Source organism: Pelophylax lessonae, assembly GCF_965119305.1.
Source record: "Pelophylax lessonae genome assembly, chromosome: 1".
Lineage (NCBI taxonomy): Eukaryota > Metazoa > Chordata > Amphibia > Anura > Ranidae > Pelophylax > Pelophylax lessonae.
In genome coordinates, this window is record NC_138768.1 from 555,995,364 (window position 1) to 556,012,073 (window position 16,710).

The following is a 16,710-nucleotide window of genomic DNA, read 5'->3' on the forward strand; positions in this document are numbered from 1 at the left end:
AGGGTAATGGGTTACAAGATGCATTGTTCAGACAGGAGACCTGACACCAGTGCCAGGCTGACTTATCCTTCTGCTTTTGACAACCACCAGTCCCCTGATTAAGAGTTCACTCTTCAAAGGTATGCACTTTACCATCTAAAGAGACCAGATGCTCAGTCCAGCAACATCCAGGAGGCCTAGCACATTATTCTGCATGAGTCCAGGCCTCTCTGACTCCTTCTTGGGCCACCAGTGGCATACTGTCCCCTCTCAGTGTGGCCTCTATTGTATGGTTGCTGCACACTTTACTTCTTACACCAACGTCTATCCCCCAACTGGCACTTATGTAATTTCCCAGTGACCAGATTCTAGGTTAGCTTTAATAAATACAAGTGACATACACTCTTTAAACATCAAATGCAGAGTGTATCTTGGTCAACAGATCAAGCCTAAATCTCTTAAAGCAGTAGTGACACTATTTTACACCATTCCCCCACTGTAAAACAAAGCATGTCCATGTGCTAAACAGAAATTGCACCAACCAATATACAGTACATAATAACACAGTTCAAAACAATAGCATCTGACATATCACAGTGTGACGATGTACGCTGTTGTGGTGCCATGTTTTCTTTACTCCCACTTAAGCAAATCTTTTAAGCACACCTGAGTTGGCCATTAGCCCTTTAAATCATATCAGGGAATTACTTATCCAAACATAAACAATCTACACTTCTGTCTGCACACTCCCCTTTCATGGCTCTGTCCTTCAATTCTTACCTTTTCTTAGCATACTCTACCCTATGTTAGATCTTTTTCGTGCGGCGGCAGGGTGGTGGTTGAGCTGCAGCTTTACCACCCTCTGACTTCCCACCTAAAGCCTATCATAAAGGGAGCTGTTCACATGGCAAATTTAAAGCGGCATGTCAAGTTAAGAGGTGGCAGCACCTGTCAAACTCTCCCATACAAGCCAAAGAGGCCGTACCGCAATCTCCGCTGCATTAGCCTTTTGAAAATCGCCTTCTGAACGCCTAACAACAGCTGCTTAGCGGTACTCTGAAAAACAATTTATGGTGGATCGCTTTTTAGAGAACATACAAGTGTAAACTTAGCCTTAGTCAATCAATTATAATTGTTTACAGAGCTGGGGCTGCTGAAGCTGAAGGGAAGAAAAGTGATAGGATTTAAACTAGGATAAATGAGCAATTTCCTTCTTCTTCCATTCAGCTCCCTCTGGTGGTGAACAGGAGCTGCTGCTACAGTAAAAGAATGTAGATACCAGCTTCCAAACTGGAGGGCCCTTGTGTCTGAAACACCTGGTGCAAATCAGTGTGTATCCATAAGCCCCCGTTCACACCGACGCAATTTGAAATGCGATTTGACAGGTCAAATTGCAGCCTAGTGCCAGCAATGGGAGCATCCCAATCAGTGCGATGCCGACTTTGCGGCGCCGAACCAATTTCCAAAAGTAGTTCCTGCATTACTTTTGGCGACTTCGGGGGCAACTTCTATAGACATCTGTACATGAAATGTCTTTCAAGTCACCCCCGAGGTTGGACTGAGCACTTGTTCACACGGAACACGGCTTTGAAATTGTGCGACTTCACCTGAACTTTTAAAGCCGCAATTTAGTCCGACTCGCACCGATTTATATCCTCCCGTTGCCAGCAATAGGCTGCAGTTTGAAATGCGATTTGACCTATCAAATTGCACCTCAAATTGCACCAATGTGAAAGTGCCCTTTGAAATTGTACGAGTTCAGATGCAGTCGCACGATTTCAAACCAGCGTTCAGTTTGAATGAGGGCTGAGGATGCAGTGTGCAATACCGGGCCCATAGGCCTCATGGGGGAAAGGGCCCATTGTGCATTCCCTGCACACACTGGGGATTCAATGTGCAGCTTCCATGCCAATGAGCTGCAGCCACGCCTGTCATGTGAGTTACGGCTCAAAGCAGGCCAGCACATCTGAACCCATGGAAAGGCTCATCTTTTTGACTGGGCTGCAGTGCGCAATGTGAAACTAACTAAAGAGGCTTACAAAGTGAAGGGAACAGAGGCCAGAAAAGTGGGCGTAGCTAGGGAGAGTCTGTGTAGAGAGTGGATTTTATTGCTAGCAAATTGAGATGCGGTCTCTATCAAAAAGATGATGAGCTCAGGCATGTTAGATACTTGTCCAAACCTTAAACACAATAAAAGTGCGATGCTATATGTTAATATATCATAAATAAAATATACATCAAATGTTTACGCTCAAAACATTCATATAAACGTGAACAATAACAATCAATGTGCCACTTGTACTTTACGCAACAGACACAAGTGACCGTTAAAGACCATAACAGTGATCGCCCATATGCAATACAATTTGTGGTTAATTTTAAAGTGAAAAAAGAGCCCAGCAATTGTGTATTCTCTTGTGAACACAAATACGATAAAATGAATGCTGTGTCCATACAATGTTCCACTCTTTAGGGTTTTCCAAAGCATCCAAAGAAGACAGAAAGTGATAAACACACACTGCTTACCAGACATCCATGGCCCACTTACTTAATGAGTGGCCATAAGCGCTTGTGGGATTTATCCCAATATGCCAAAGGAAAGGTTGTTCCCAGCTTCCTGCCAGGCTCAGCTCATATAGTAAAGAAATACAAGAGAGAACTAAACCTTATTGTGCAGTATGTTCCCATTATAACACTTTATTAAAATATAAATTGTGCACTCACTTTAAAATTAATTGGTACCAACTAGGGTTGCCACCTCATCCCTTTAAACCAGGACACATATTAAGTACACCGGTTCTGAGGCTGATATAATGCACATAAGGCACTGAGTTTAAATACCACCTTAATCAGCCACAGAACCTGCCTAATTAATGTGTGTCCTGGTTTAAAGGGATGCGGTAGCAACCCTAGGCTGAACATCTCATAAATGGCTGCAGCTAGATTCAATCCCAATTCCAGTCCTTTGAGCCTGGGCTATCCTTAACATTTTTTCTATGTTCATGCGGTGGCGAGCTGGGGTCGGCACCTGGGTCTGATTCCTGATCGACATCTACACCTGAGCGGTATTCCAATCTCTGTTGGACTGAGCTATCCTGCCAGAAAACTATCCCTGGCTGAGGACCACCAACCATAAGCAGCAGAGGCATTTCTTAGCCCGCAGCCATCCTTATACCCCTCCCCCACCCCCGTATAGGTGCTGCTGCAGGGCAGGGAATGCCTCCATCGATTATGATTAGTGGCCCTCAGTGACAGCTTCCCGGTGGGATAGCTCAGGAATAGTAGCCAAACATGCCTGAGCTCATTCCTAATAATAAAACATAACAGTAACAGATTATATCACCTTACAGCTACCCAACCCTATGAATATTGTGACTGTGGAAACATGGTAAAGGAATGAATGACTTGTCTTTCTACCCTGCAATCATTCTGTTTTTTCCACAATGCTTTGGCCAATCACAGCACAATGTCCTGTCAGAGCCATGATTGGCCAAAGGCAGGGTGCATTTAGCCAATCAAGTCCCCGCCTCACACTATATAGGGCTGCTGCATACACGGCAGCCGTGTATAGTGTGTGACAATATAGATTAGGCTGGTAGTTAGTGGATAGTGAGTTCATTCAGTTTAGTGCAGTCAGTGTAGTGCACCGGCATACCCCAATTTTAAAATGTAGTGATAGGTTGTAGTCCAGGGTCACCTCTCGGTGCTCCCCAAGTTTGGTGTCCCTGTCACCTATGGTTCGGGAGCAGTGTCATGCCAAGCTGACCAAGATTTCCCATAGACATCAATGTTAAAGATGGGGGGGGGGTTGTGCCATGTCAAGCTGACCAATATTTCCCATAGACGCCAATGTTAAAGTCCAGGAGCAGTGCCATGTCAAGCTGACCAAGATTTCCCATAAATACAAGGGGCAGAGCCACCTACCTATGTCACTGGGTGGCACTGCCCCTTCTTGCATCACCGGCTGGCACCGCCCCCCAACCCGCAGACCCCTACAATCACAGCCCAGGGTTGTCGGGAAGAGGCCCTTGTCCCTATCAACATGGGGACAAGCTTCTGTGGGGTGGGGGGGGGGGCAGAGGCCCCTCTGCCCCAAAGCACCCACCCCCCATGTTGAGAGCATGTGACCTGGTATGGTTCAGTAGGGGGGGGGCCCTCACTCGCCACCCCCCCCCCTTTTCTGACCTGCCAGGCTTCATGCTCGGATAAGGGCCTGGTATGGACTGGGGGGATGGACCCTACGCCGTTTTCTTTTAATTTTTTTTATCTGTATTGCTGGGAGCCATCAAAACATTACAGCCACAAGCAAGTTTAAAAGACATTTTTTCCTTTAGAAAAGTCAGTATTGCTGCAGCAGCCTCCATATATTGTACAGATGCGCCACTTTACAGCCATATTAAGGGGACCCCCCAGACACGATATTTAAATGAATTTTTAATTTTTATTGTTTCACTTTATGCATTATTAAAATCACTGCTCCTTTCAAAAACATTTTTTGCATTGATACATGTCCCCCAGGGCAGTACCAAGGCCCCTATACTGTACTCTATATTCCATATTCCACACTGCCGTTATCTGCACAATTTAATGTATATTCTGTATTACACACTGCCTCATTCTGTACTCTGTGCTGTACATTCCATTTTCCACATTGCCTTATTCCATACACCGCGCATTCAATTTCAATCTGCCTCTCTACATTGTGTACAACACGCTGTGTTGTGTGTTCTGCATTTCACACTGCCTCATTCTGTACTCTGCACCGTACAATCTGTATTCCACACTGCCTTATTCTGTACTCTGCACCGTACATTCCATTATATTCGGCACTGCCTCATTCTGTATTCTGCACTGTACATCCGTATTCCACACTGCCTCATTCTGTACTCTGCACTCATTCAGTACTCTGCACCGTACATTCTGTAATTCACACTGCCTCGTTCTGTACTCCGCACGGCGCATTCTGTATTCTGCACTACCTCATTCTGTACTCTGCACCATACGTTCCATATTCCATACTGCCTCATTCTGTACTCTACACCATACATTGTATATTCCGCACTGCTTCATTCTGTACTCTACACCGTACATTCCTTATTCCGCACTGCCTCATTCTGTACTCTGCACCATACATTCCGTATTCTACACTGCCTCATTCTCTACTCTGCCCCATACGTTCCAAATACCACACTGCCTTATTCTGTACTCTACACCATACATTCTATTTTCCACACTTCCTCATTCTGTACTCTGCACCATACATTCCGTATTCCAAATAAACAAGCAAAAAATTGGGGGAGCACACCCTGAACATGTATTTCTAAAGCTGGTGCAGCTATAAACCAAGCGACATGCATATTAAAAAAGAGAATAGCGCATACATGCAAAAGAAATGACTATCAAATATGAAGACAATCCATAAATAAAAATGGGGATTTGGTCCCACCATATGGCCATATCGTGCTCAAGCCCACCACTACGTCAAAGTACCCCATTGTCAGTGGGTCCTACACTATCCATAAAAAAGGGTGAATCCAGCCTCTCTAACCCTTGGAGATAATACTCCTTGCTGGGAGAGATGTGCAAATGCACTACAAGGGACTCCTCCTATATCTACTTGATAGTGGACACTGATAGAGTACTGGTGTGTGTGGGGGGGTGGGGTGGGGTGCTCAACCTCAGAGCATGTATTTCTAAAGCTGGTGCAGCTATGAACCAAGCAACATGCATATTAAAAAAGAGAATAGCGCACACATGCAAAAGAAATGACTATCAATTTTTTTCTAATATGCATGTCGCTTGGTTCATAGCTGCACCAGCTTTAGAAATACATGTTCAGGGTGTGCTCCCCCAATTTTTTGCTTGTTTATTATGTATTCGGTCTGACCAGACTTCTGGGGTTGAGCACCCCACCCCAACCCCCCCCCCCCACACACACACACCTGTACTCTATCAGTGTCCACTATCAAGTACATATAGGAGGAGTCCCTTGTAGTGCATTTGCACATCTCTCCCAGCAAGGAGTATTATCTCCAAGGGTTAGAGAGGCTGGATTCACCCTTTTTTATGAATAGTGTAGGACCCACTGACAATGGGGTACTTTGACGTAGTGGTGGGCTTGAGCACGATATGGTGGGACCAAATCCCCATTTTTATTTATGGATTGTCTTCATATTTGATAGTCATTTCTTTTGCATGTGTGCGCTATTCTCTTTTTTAATATGCATGTCGCTTGGTTCATAGCTGCACCAGCTTTAGAAATACATGTTCAGGGTGTGCCCCCCCAATTTTTTGCTTTTTTATTATGTATTCATCTGACCAGACTTCTGAGGTTGAGCACCCCACCCCCCCACACACACCTGTACTCTATCAGTGTCCACTATCAAGTAGATATAGGAGGAGTCCCTTGTAGTGCATTTGCACATCTCTCCCAGCAAGGAGTATTATCTCCAAGGGTTAGAGAGGCTGGATTCACCCTTTTTTATGGATAGTTTAGGACCCACTGACAATGGGGTACTTTGACGTAGTGGTGGGCTTGAGCACGATATGGCCATATGGTGGGACCAAATCCCCATTTTTATCTATGGATTGTCTTCATATTTGATAGTCATTTCTTTTGCATGTGTGCGCTATTCTCTTTTTTAATATTCCGTATTCCACACTGCCTCATTCTGTACTCTGCACCATACATTCCTTATTCCACACTGCCTCATTCTGTACTCTGCACCATACATTCCGTATTCCACACTGCCTGACTCTGTACTCTACACTGTACATTCTATATTTCACACTGCCTCATTCTGTACTCTGCACCGTATATTCTGTATTCTGCACTGCCTTATTGTGTACTCTACACCATACGTTCCGTATTCCAGACTGCCTCATTCTGTGCTCTATACCGTACATTCCATTTTCCGCACTGCCCCATTCTGTACTCTGCACCATACGTTCCGTATTCCACACTGCCTCATTCTGTACTCCACACCGTACATTCTATATTCCACACTGCCTCATTCTGAACTCTGCACCATACGTTCTGTATTCCACACTGCCTCATTCTGCACTCTGCGTTATACATTTTCTTTTTCATACCGTCTTATTCTGTATGCTGTGCTACACTTTCCCTATTCCACATTGCCTTATTATATGGTATCCAAGTTGTCGCAGACTCTAAACCCTTTCACCCATGCCCAATATTCACTGCAATGCAAACCATGCCCCCTTATTTTTCTGAAGCGCACGGCAGGCATTGCATGTTCTTTTTTCTTGAGGAAGGGTCTCAACTTATGATCTTGCACACATGCCCACTGCGTTCAGAAAACGGCCCACAAACACACTGAATCGCTTACCATAAGAACTAAAGTTGCATTAGTAGGCCCTAAAGCCTCCAGTGATTCTGGCTCATCTTGGGGTCTTTTGTAGTGAAAAGCTGTCCCAGCTGCATCAAACCTCTTTGGGGCATCTGGGGGGAGTCTGCCATTAATATAGTAATCTCCTCCTTCTGCCTTCAGGGCTGTTAAAAAAAATACATTTTCTCAGCTTCTTTTTTTTTTTATAAGGGGGTCAATTATCATTTTAAAGTAGAACAAAACATTTCCAAAATATAACGTGCTTTGCAAGTTCATTGGGTTTAAAATAGAAACATAAACATCATGCAGAATTGAACATAAAGGCAACATAAAGTGACTAATTATTATTAAAAATCTTTTGTTTTGAGAGCTTTTCTAAGTGCCCTCAAAACTTTTCCTTTAGCTTCCTTGTGAACTGCATTGGAAGTGGAGCATGGACTGTAAATAATTACTCCTGAAGGATTTAAGATGTGCATTTTAGACTTGCCTCGGGCACAAAGTTCAGAAGGTGTTCACCAGACTTCCTAGGATCCATGATCCATGTAATAATCTCACAAAGAGAAGAGACATCCTTGGCCTTTGGAAATGAAGAAGTATCAAGTCCAGTTGAATGTGACTACTACTTGTTGTCCACACTTTGCAATAATGGGAGAGTCTCAGTTATTTTACACCACAGTCATATTTGGCCTTCTGCAGATGTTTATAATACAATTGAGGGCAAACTAAGCTTCATACACATAGAAACATATCTTTAGTGTAGGCATATTTAATGTATAGGTAGGAATACAATGGATCGTACAGGTAATGAAAAGGGCATAGATATTTTTGGTAGACCCTTTATTAATCAAGTTTATGGCTACTGCTTATTGGATTGGATTCATAAACAAAAACAATGAACCTAATGGTTTTAATGGCAAGTTGGGTTTTGAGCACTTCCTTTTATAAGTTAAAGCATAAATATAAACCCAATCACTAAAATCTCATAGAAGCTTTAATATACTAATATTATTTCAGAAATAGTTTTCAATATTTAATAAATTTGAAGGTAAAATATTACCTGGTGACCCATGCCATGTTTAGGCATTTCCTGTTATATGGTGACAACTGTCTACCATTTGTGCCATGCTTTATCACTCTGTCACGTGCTATCCCAAGACTCAACATGAAATAAACCGGCATGGTCTACTACTTGCACCATGAGGTGACTCACTCTGAAAAATACCATGCAGCCATCACTGAAGTGTGGGCTTGAAGCCAGGAAGTGGCTGCAGCCTAAAGTCAGCACTGAGATGTAACAAAAAATAAAAAAAGTCATAGCCCATACACATGAGCACTTTTGCCCACATAACGTAAAAAACGGAGTATTCTGGCACTCAAGAGGCACAGGTACTGTGTACAACCCACTGCCAGCAGACCTGTCAAAATCAATGACAGGCTGAAATACCAAGCTCATGTTCATTGCTATACTGAAGCATACTTGCATTTAGGACCGCATGCGTTCAGAGACATAAATAGGACAAATAGAGAGGATGGATCTCCTTAACGGGGACACAGACGGCAATTAAAACTGACAGGTGTTCTAATCCCTCTCCACTCTCCAAAAAAAAAAAAAAAGTTTTGCCATTTGGTTATACTTTAAGTACTGTATAAGCCCTCTCTACAGGGGCACACTTTTGTGTATTTTCATCTATTTACCCTCATATTTATAAAATCACTTAAAGAAGAAATATTGTGCAATTCATGCCGTGATGTAAAATAAACAGGTTACTCCTGTAAACACTGAGAAGCCACAGGACATGTTTTTTCTTACAGATACAGTCTATTTCACCATGCACATAAAGATATAAAAATATATTTTTTTGTGAAGAATCAACAACAAGTGGGACACAGTCATGAAGTGGAACGAAATTTATTGGATATTTCAAACTTTTTTAACAAATAAAAAACTGAAAATTGGGCATGCAAAATTATTCAGCCCCCTTAAGTTAATACTTTGTAGCGCCACCTTTTGCTGCGATTACAGCTGTAAGTCGCTTGGGGTATGTCTCTATCAGTTTTGCACATCGAGAAACTGAAATTTTTGCCCATTCCTCCTTGCAAAACAGCTCGAGCTCAGTGAGGTTGGATGGAGAGCGTTTGTGAAAAGCACTTTTCAGTTCTTTCCACAGATTCTCGATTGGATTCAGGTCTGGACTTTGACTTGGCCATTTTAACACCTGGATATGTTTATTTGTGAACCATTCCATTGAAGATTTTGCTTTATGTTTTGGATCATTGTCTTGTTGGAAGACAAATCTCCGTCCCAGTCTCAGGTCTTTTGCAGACTCCATCAGGTTTTCTTCCAGAATGGTCCTGTATTTGGCTCCATCCAGCTTCCCATCAATTTAAGCCATCTTCCCTGTCCCTGCTGAAGAAAAGCAGGCCCAAACCATGATGCTGCCACCGCCATGTTTGACAGTGGGGATGGTGTGTTCAGGGTGATGAGCTGTGTTGCCTTCATGCCAAACATAACATTTTGCATTGTTGCCAAAAAGTTTGATTTTGGTTTCATCTGACCAGAGCACCTTCTTCCACATGTTTGGTGTGTCTCCCAGGTGGCTTTTGGCAAACTTTAAACGACACTTTTTATGGAAATCGTTAAGAAATGGCTTTCTTCTTGCCACTCTTCCATAAAGGCCAGATTTGTGCAGTATACGACTGATTGTTGTCCTATGGACAGAGTCTCCCACCTCAGCTGTAGATCTCTGCAGTTCATCCAGAGTGATCATGGGCCTCTTGACTGCATCTCTGATCAGTCTTCTCCTTGTATGAGCTGAAAGTTTAGAGGGATGGCCAGGTCTTCGTAGATTTGCAGTGGTCTGATACTCCTTCCATTTCAATATTATCGCTTGCACAGTGCTCCTTGGGATATTTAAAGCTTGGGAAATATTTTTGTATCCAAATCCAGCTTTAAACTTCTCCACAACAGTATCTCGGACCGGCCTGGTGTGTTCCTTGTTCTTCATGATGTTCTCTGCACTTTAAACGGACCTCTGAGACTATCACAGTGCTGGTGCATTTATACAGAGACTTGATTACACACAGGTGGATTCTATTTATCATCATTAGTCATTTAGGTCAACATTGGATCATTCAGAGATCCTCACTTAACTTCTGGAGAGAGTTTGCTGCACTGAAAGTAAAGGGGCTGAATAATTTTGCACGCCAAAAAATTACAGTTTTATATCTTTATGTTTGAAGACTGAAATGTGGCAAAAGGTCAAAAAGTTCAAGGGGGCCGAATACTTTTGCAATGCACTGTAACATATGTGCAGAAGAAGCAGCTACTATGTATGGGGCCTGGGGAACAGCACCTATTGTACTTGTGGTTGGGAACAGCATCTACCACACCTGAGGTAAGGAATATCACCTATTGCATCTAACATGGGAGGAACATAGGCCTTCATTTGTTATCCCTGTCAAAGGAGAGACTTCAAATAAAAGGGAAGGTATGCTGGGGCCTTCATTTCTTATAACAATGGGCTACCTTTGAGGACTAATGTGATAGTATTGATACAACAAAGAATCTAATAAAAAGGTGTTTCTTTTTCTTTTGGTTGAAGAAAAGACCTCACCAGGGCCTGCATGATGTGCACGACATGACTTTGGCAACCCGGTAAGGAAGTGATATGGTTGATCAAGCCACCAGACTGGCCATGTTTGACCATCTTGGTTTACTAAATAGTTATTGTTATCTGATTGTGTGGGTAAGATGACCGTGTAATAAATCTACTTACCCAGGTGGTTTTGTGATAGGTTGAGCTGTTTAATGTTAATATGGACAGAACCTTTTGGAATCCAGACAACCTCCTCATATCCTTGAGAAATGGGGGAGGGAGAGAGGGGAACAAGCTGTAAGAGAGATGTTGGACATAACACTCAATCATGTAAGGGCATAGCTCACATTCACACTGAATCTGTTTCACTTGCAGACATACTGCAGTTAAGAGTACATGCATACAGGAGGGGAATGGTATATAGAAAAATAGTAGATGAAAGGGACCTCTGCATCGCTCACTTTATATCTAAAGTACTGCTGATGCACAAGTCACTGCTTACACTGATGGGAAAATCAGTAAAATGTAGTATCGAGTGACATTTGCCTGATTTCTTTAATGGGTTTTAAAAATATACACAGGCTTTTTAAAAAAAAAAAAAAACATACAAGCATACACCTGCAGAGGTAAGTTAGATGTGTCAGCTCCCAATGTGTTTTCCCCTGTAGCTTGAAGTAAAATAATGTTAACAGTGAGGTTGATTTATTAAAGACACAAGGGGTTGATTTATTAAAGACAAATAGGCTGTGCACTTTGCAAAGTGCAGTTGCACTGTGCAAGAGCAGTTGTGTCAGAGCTTAATAAATGAGCAGAAGCCTTGTCTACTTCCATCATCCAATCACGTGCAAAGAAAAATGCTGTTTTCTTTTTTTGTTTTTCCTTGAACGTGTTTGGGTATTCTTTGGAAAGTGAAGCTTTGCCCCATTTACTAAGCACTGGAGCAACTGCACTTGCAGAGTGCAACTTTAGTAAATCAACCCCATAGACTGTGCACTTTGACAGTGCTGTTGCACTCATTCTAACCAGAGAAGAGTGAATGTGGGGAAGCTTCACTTTGTAAGGTGCAAGGAAAAAAAAAAAAAAACATGCATTTTTGCTTGCGTGCGATTGGATGATGGAAATCCGTGGAGCTTCACCACATTAACTAAGTTCTGGGGAAAATGAGTGTAACTGCACTTGCAAAGTGCACAGTCTTTTTGCTTTTAGTAAATCAACCCCTATGGGTGAATGACTACAAAAGGGTAAAATTTGCCCACCTGTCATCACAGATTAGAGGTCTACTATACTGTAGCATGTAAGGTGTTAGGTGTTGGCAGACCAGATACAAGAGCTAAATAGGGGTTAGGAACAGAGAATGAAGCAGGACCATAACCAAACACAGCAGATATGTATATACAGTATACTGTGTATATAAATAACAACAATGACAGGAAACCTCTTGATACAGCTGGGCACTACATAAATAGTCACTACCATAATCAAATCATATGACCATTATTCAGGACGCTGCTGGATGTGTGGGATGTTGCATTCTTAGGGCAGGTAGAGCTGTAACAGCTAGTGTTGCAGATTTAATTGCTTACTGCTGAGTATAGTGGGCATTTGAGCCTAATAACACTGGTGGGTGCACAGTTTTTTGTGCACAGTGGGTATTGTATATATGATTGTGGTCCACTCCTGTGCACAGGAAGTACACTTCATAACAATCTCTAATGTGGGATTCAGAGGTGTAGCATTATGTACCAACCATTACTCAGTAAAGTAAAAAATTTGTAAGGTCAGAAAGAGCTTCACAGCAACAAACAATTCTTTCCTGGCTGTGTTGGTGCATGCAGGATTCCCATGTACTAAATGTCTGGGCTGGAAGACTCATCACTTTTATTCATGCAGAGAGGTAAAAAAATGGACGAACATAGTGAGGTTAATGTACCAAAGGCAAATAGGCTGTTTACTTTGCATAGGAATTTCGCCTTAGCTTTGGAAATGTGGTGGAATTTCACTTCGCAAAGAATATCCATTTACACAACTGTACTTTTGCTTGCATGATTGGATGATGAAAGTCAACAGAGCTTCACCTCATTCACAAAGTGAAAAATCCCTTGCAAAATGAACAGCTTATTTGCCTTTTTCAAACCCCAGTGAGTGCAGAAAAGAGCAGACAGCCAGGCAAGGATAGCCAAGAGATGAAAGGCTACAGAGATGGTTAATGAACAGGGGGCAGAGCAACACAGAGAATGGCAGAGAGTCAGATAATGCATGCACGCAAAGAGTATAAAATGTGGGCAAGAAATCTTCACTGCCCCTGACAGCAAACAGAAAGTGTCATTTTCTCTTTATATTATATAGTTTGTCTAGTTTATTATATCAGATCACACTTTTAGGAAATTAAACACTTTTAATATATCAATAAAAATTCAACAAAAATGTAAATGGTCATTAACTGAAATTGTCACTTAAATTTCAATTAAGGGTCCAAATTCTGCATTCAGATGACTCAGAGGAAAATGACATGAACAAAGCAAGAGGAATTTACGTCTACAGCTTCTGCAATGAAACATCTAACATTGGGTTTGATTTTTTTTCCATTTGACCTATACTGTATGTCTGTAAGGTCATAGGGGAAACTACTAAAATGAATTTATATGTTCAGTTTCACATTACCTCCCAATTGTTTGAGTTTTTTTTTTTTCATGTTTAACCACTTAAGCCCCGGAAGATTTTACCCCCTTCCTGACCAGGGCCTATTTTGCGATTCGGCACTGCATGACTTTAATGGACAATTGCGCGGTCATGCGACGCTGTACCTAAACAAATTTGACGTCCTTTCTTTCCCACAAACAGAGCTTTCTTTTGGTGGTATTTGATCACCTGTGCGATTTTTTGATCATGCGCTATAAACAAAAAAAGAGCGTCAATTTTGCAAAAATAACAATATTTTTCACATTTTTTTATATGAAATTCCCCCAAAAAAAAAATGTAAAAATCTAAATTTTTTAACATTTTAGGCCAATTTGTTTTATGCTACATATGTTTGGTAAAAAAAAAAAAAAAAAATCGCAAAAAGCGTATTTTGATTGGTTTGCGCAAAAGTTATTGCGTTTACTAACTAAGGGAAAGATTTTTGTCATTTTTGTTTTTTTTTAAAAACGAGTAATGGCGGCGATCTGCAATTTTTTTTGCGGGACTGCGACATTGCGGCGGACAGATCGGACCCTTGACTGACATTTTTGACACTTTTGGGGTTACCAATGACATTACTACAGTAATCAGTGCTATATATATATGCACTGTTACTGTAAAATTACACTGGCAGGGAAGGGGGTTAACTTTTTTTTTGAGAGGGAGGGGTTAAGTGTGTCCCTAGGGGCGTGATTCTAACTGTGATTGGATGTGGCTACTGGTGTAAGAACAGAGATCAACGGTCCTACATAGCAGAACCGTATGATCTCCATTCTTACACAGGGAAGAATAACAGGCAGCTTTGTTTACATTAGCTGCCTGCCTTTCTCCCAGTGTAACGGAAAATCGCGAGTGCCTGGCGGACATCGGGTCCGCCGGGCACACGAGCAGGGGGGTCCGTGACCGAGCGGGAGCGCGCCTCCGGGGGTGCGCGCTCGCTCCCTAGATCCTCACAGGCTAGCGACGTAGTCCTACGTCGCTTTGTCTGTGAGGGGCTGACCGCCGCAGTAAATAGTCGTGCGGCGGTCGGCAAGTGGTTAAGTGATTCGATTTTACACCCTACTGACTAGAAGTTCTGAATTATTTGGTTTGTAATTTTATGGGACACGTATTGCTTCTTGTAACCCCTTCATGTACTGTAGATAATTATTGAAATTTTATGTAAATACTACCAGGCATATTTGTAACAAATGTACTAATATAGTTGTGATGTCTCTTTTGAGCAATAAAACTCAACTTCTACAATTGAGTATTTTTTCTCACCTCCCTCATAGAATGACTGGTTGAAGATTCCCTCAATGGTCTCACATGAATTGCCATCTCCTCCGCACACACGGCATTTGTCTTCTTTGGCATCAGATCCCAAGATTCGATCGCAGCCAACGTGCTGTTGGTGAAGAAGAAAAAAAAAATCGACATACTAAATTATATTTAAAAAGCATAATTTCTACCCTATCCAGAGTGATAGTGAGCAACTCCCCAATAATGATATGTTGGGTTGGAACCACATGATTGCATTGCTTGTCAGCTTCTCATTTGTTTTTTTATTGTGACATCAGTGGAAAGATTTGTTTTTTCTCCAATAGGGATTTGTACTAATATCAACCTCTCCATCCCCTGAGGAAGATAGCGTCTTCTGCCTAAACTTACCACTCCTATTTCTATCTGGGTGCTGCATTACGGCCTGGGGAGCATGCTCGGGTGTCTCATATTTGGAAGTGTTAGGATTTTCATGAAGGCTCCAGGGGCAGTTGAGTAACTAGTTTGCATGGGCAAATGTATGAAGCCTGGTGGGGATGTCTCCCCTCTGGAAAATCACAGATGGACAAGAGGAAAGTATGTGACACAGCTTAAAGCAAAATCAATCTTGGGTAGAATTGGGCATAAACATGCCAGAAAGTCATAAAAAAAAGGCCCTTTTACTATGAAAAACATGATTTGTTGGCAGGTTTTAAGGTGCAAGGAGAAACACTGGATGAAAGCAGTTAAATGACTACCTCATATGTAGCACCCTCCTAGGTAGGTGCTAGTGCTAGTGAGAATGTATAGTTTGAGCTCTGTCTGATTACCAGAAGAGTTGCAGAAAAATCGATATTGTTCTCTGCCTACCAGAGAGCAGGATCTGCTAGTGAGGTCTGCTCTTTGTGCTCAGGATTCAATTCATTACGTCTAGAGAGTGTTTCACACTGGTCCAATAGGGAGGCAAATTGGACAGTGGGAGGAAACCTGACAAATGAATGCACAGGCTTTTGATACAGCCCTGGTGATTTGGCAGAGGAAAAGTGCCTTGGTGCATGCTGGGATACTGTATAAAAGCCAGGAGCACATGTGCTTGAGGTCTTTTAGATGGATAGCGGAGTCCTGGAGGGAGGAGGCGGATGCCTCCTCCTCTGTAGAGGTGCCATGCGGCCTCGGGGGCGTCTGAGGGTCTGAAGAGTAGCAGTGAGGAACTGAACCTGAGACTTAACCCCATCCACACTTGTGGCAGTGTGGATTAACAGCCTGGCTGTTTCTAATTCCTGAAAAAGTCCTGAAGTTAGAAGTCCTCAACCAATGTGAATAGTTCAGTTGGAGTAGCCCACTATTCCCTTCTCCTATCCCAATCACAAATAAACAACAAAAAAACCAACACCCTTAGACTGTTCATTTGTGTGATAAGCCATCGGGAGCAAGGAGGGATCCAAGGACTATCTAAAGTAACCGTGTACTGGTAATCAGGGGAGCCCGTCAAGACATTATTCAGCAGTTCCTGAGGGGACATTGCTACACATTTATTTGTTTAAATAGAGAGGGTCACAGTTCCTGATTGTGTCAGGATTACTGGTTGCATTGAAGGACAATTATGATTTTCTATATGCTTGAGGACCGGTTCACACTCTTGCTCCTTCATTAAATGCGATCGGATGTGTGGATGCGAATCAGCCATACAATTTGTATGGCTGAAATTCGCACTGCACCCGCTCAAAAGACACACAGGACCCTTTTTTCCAGCCGCATCAGGATCGGATCGCACAGTGGTTCACACTTGTGCGATCCGATCCTGTGCGAACTGTCATATCGCACTGCGATATGCGATCAAACTGGGTGTGTCGTTAACATTTAATTGA

At 42.4% G+C, this 16,710-nt stretch overlaps 1 protein-coding gene across 1 annotated transcript in view; it reads right to left on the minus strand.

The window, feature by feature from the left end:
* The window catches only part of ADAMTS10 (ADAM metallopeptidase with thrombospondin type 1 motif 10), a 110,779-nt gene that overhangs the window by 23,224 nt on the left and 70,845 nt on the right, over nucleotides 1-16,710 (minus strand). Inside the window, exons 17-19 of the mRNA XM_082263585.1 lie at nucleotides 14,867-14,990; nucleotides 11,105-11,185; nucleotides 7,329-7,492 (exon numbers count right to left, since the gene is read on the minus strand). Coding sequence (XP_082119711.1) covers nucleotides 7,329-7,492; nucleotides 11,105-11,185; nucleotides 14,867-14,990 — 369 coding nt within the window. The remainder of the gene's footprint in view (nucleotides 1-7,328; nucleotides 7,493-11,104; nucleotides 11,186-14,866; nucleotides 14,991-16,710) is intronic.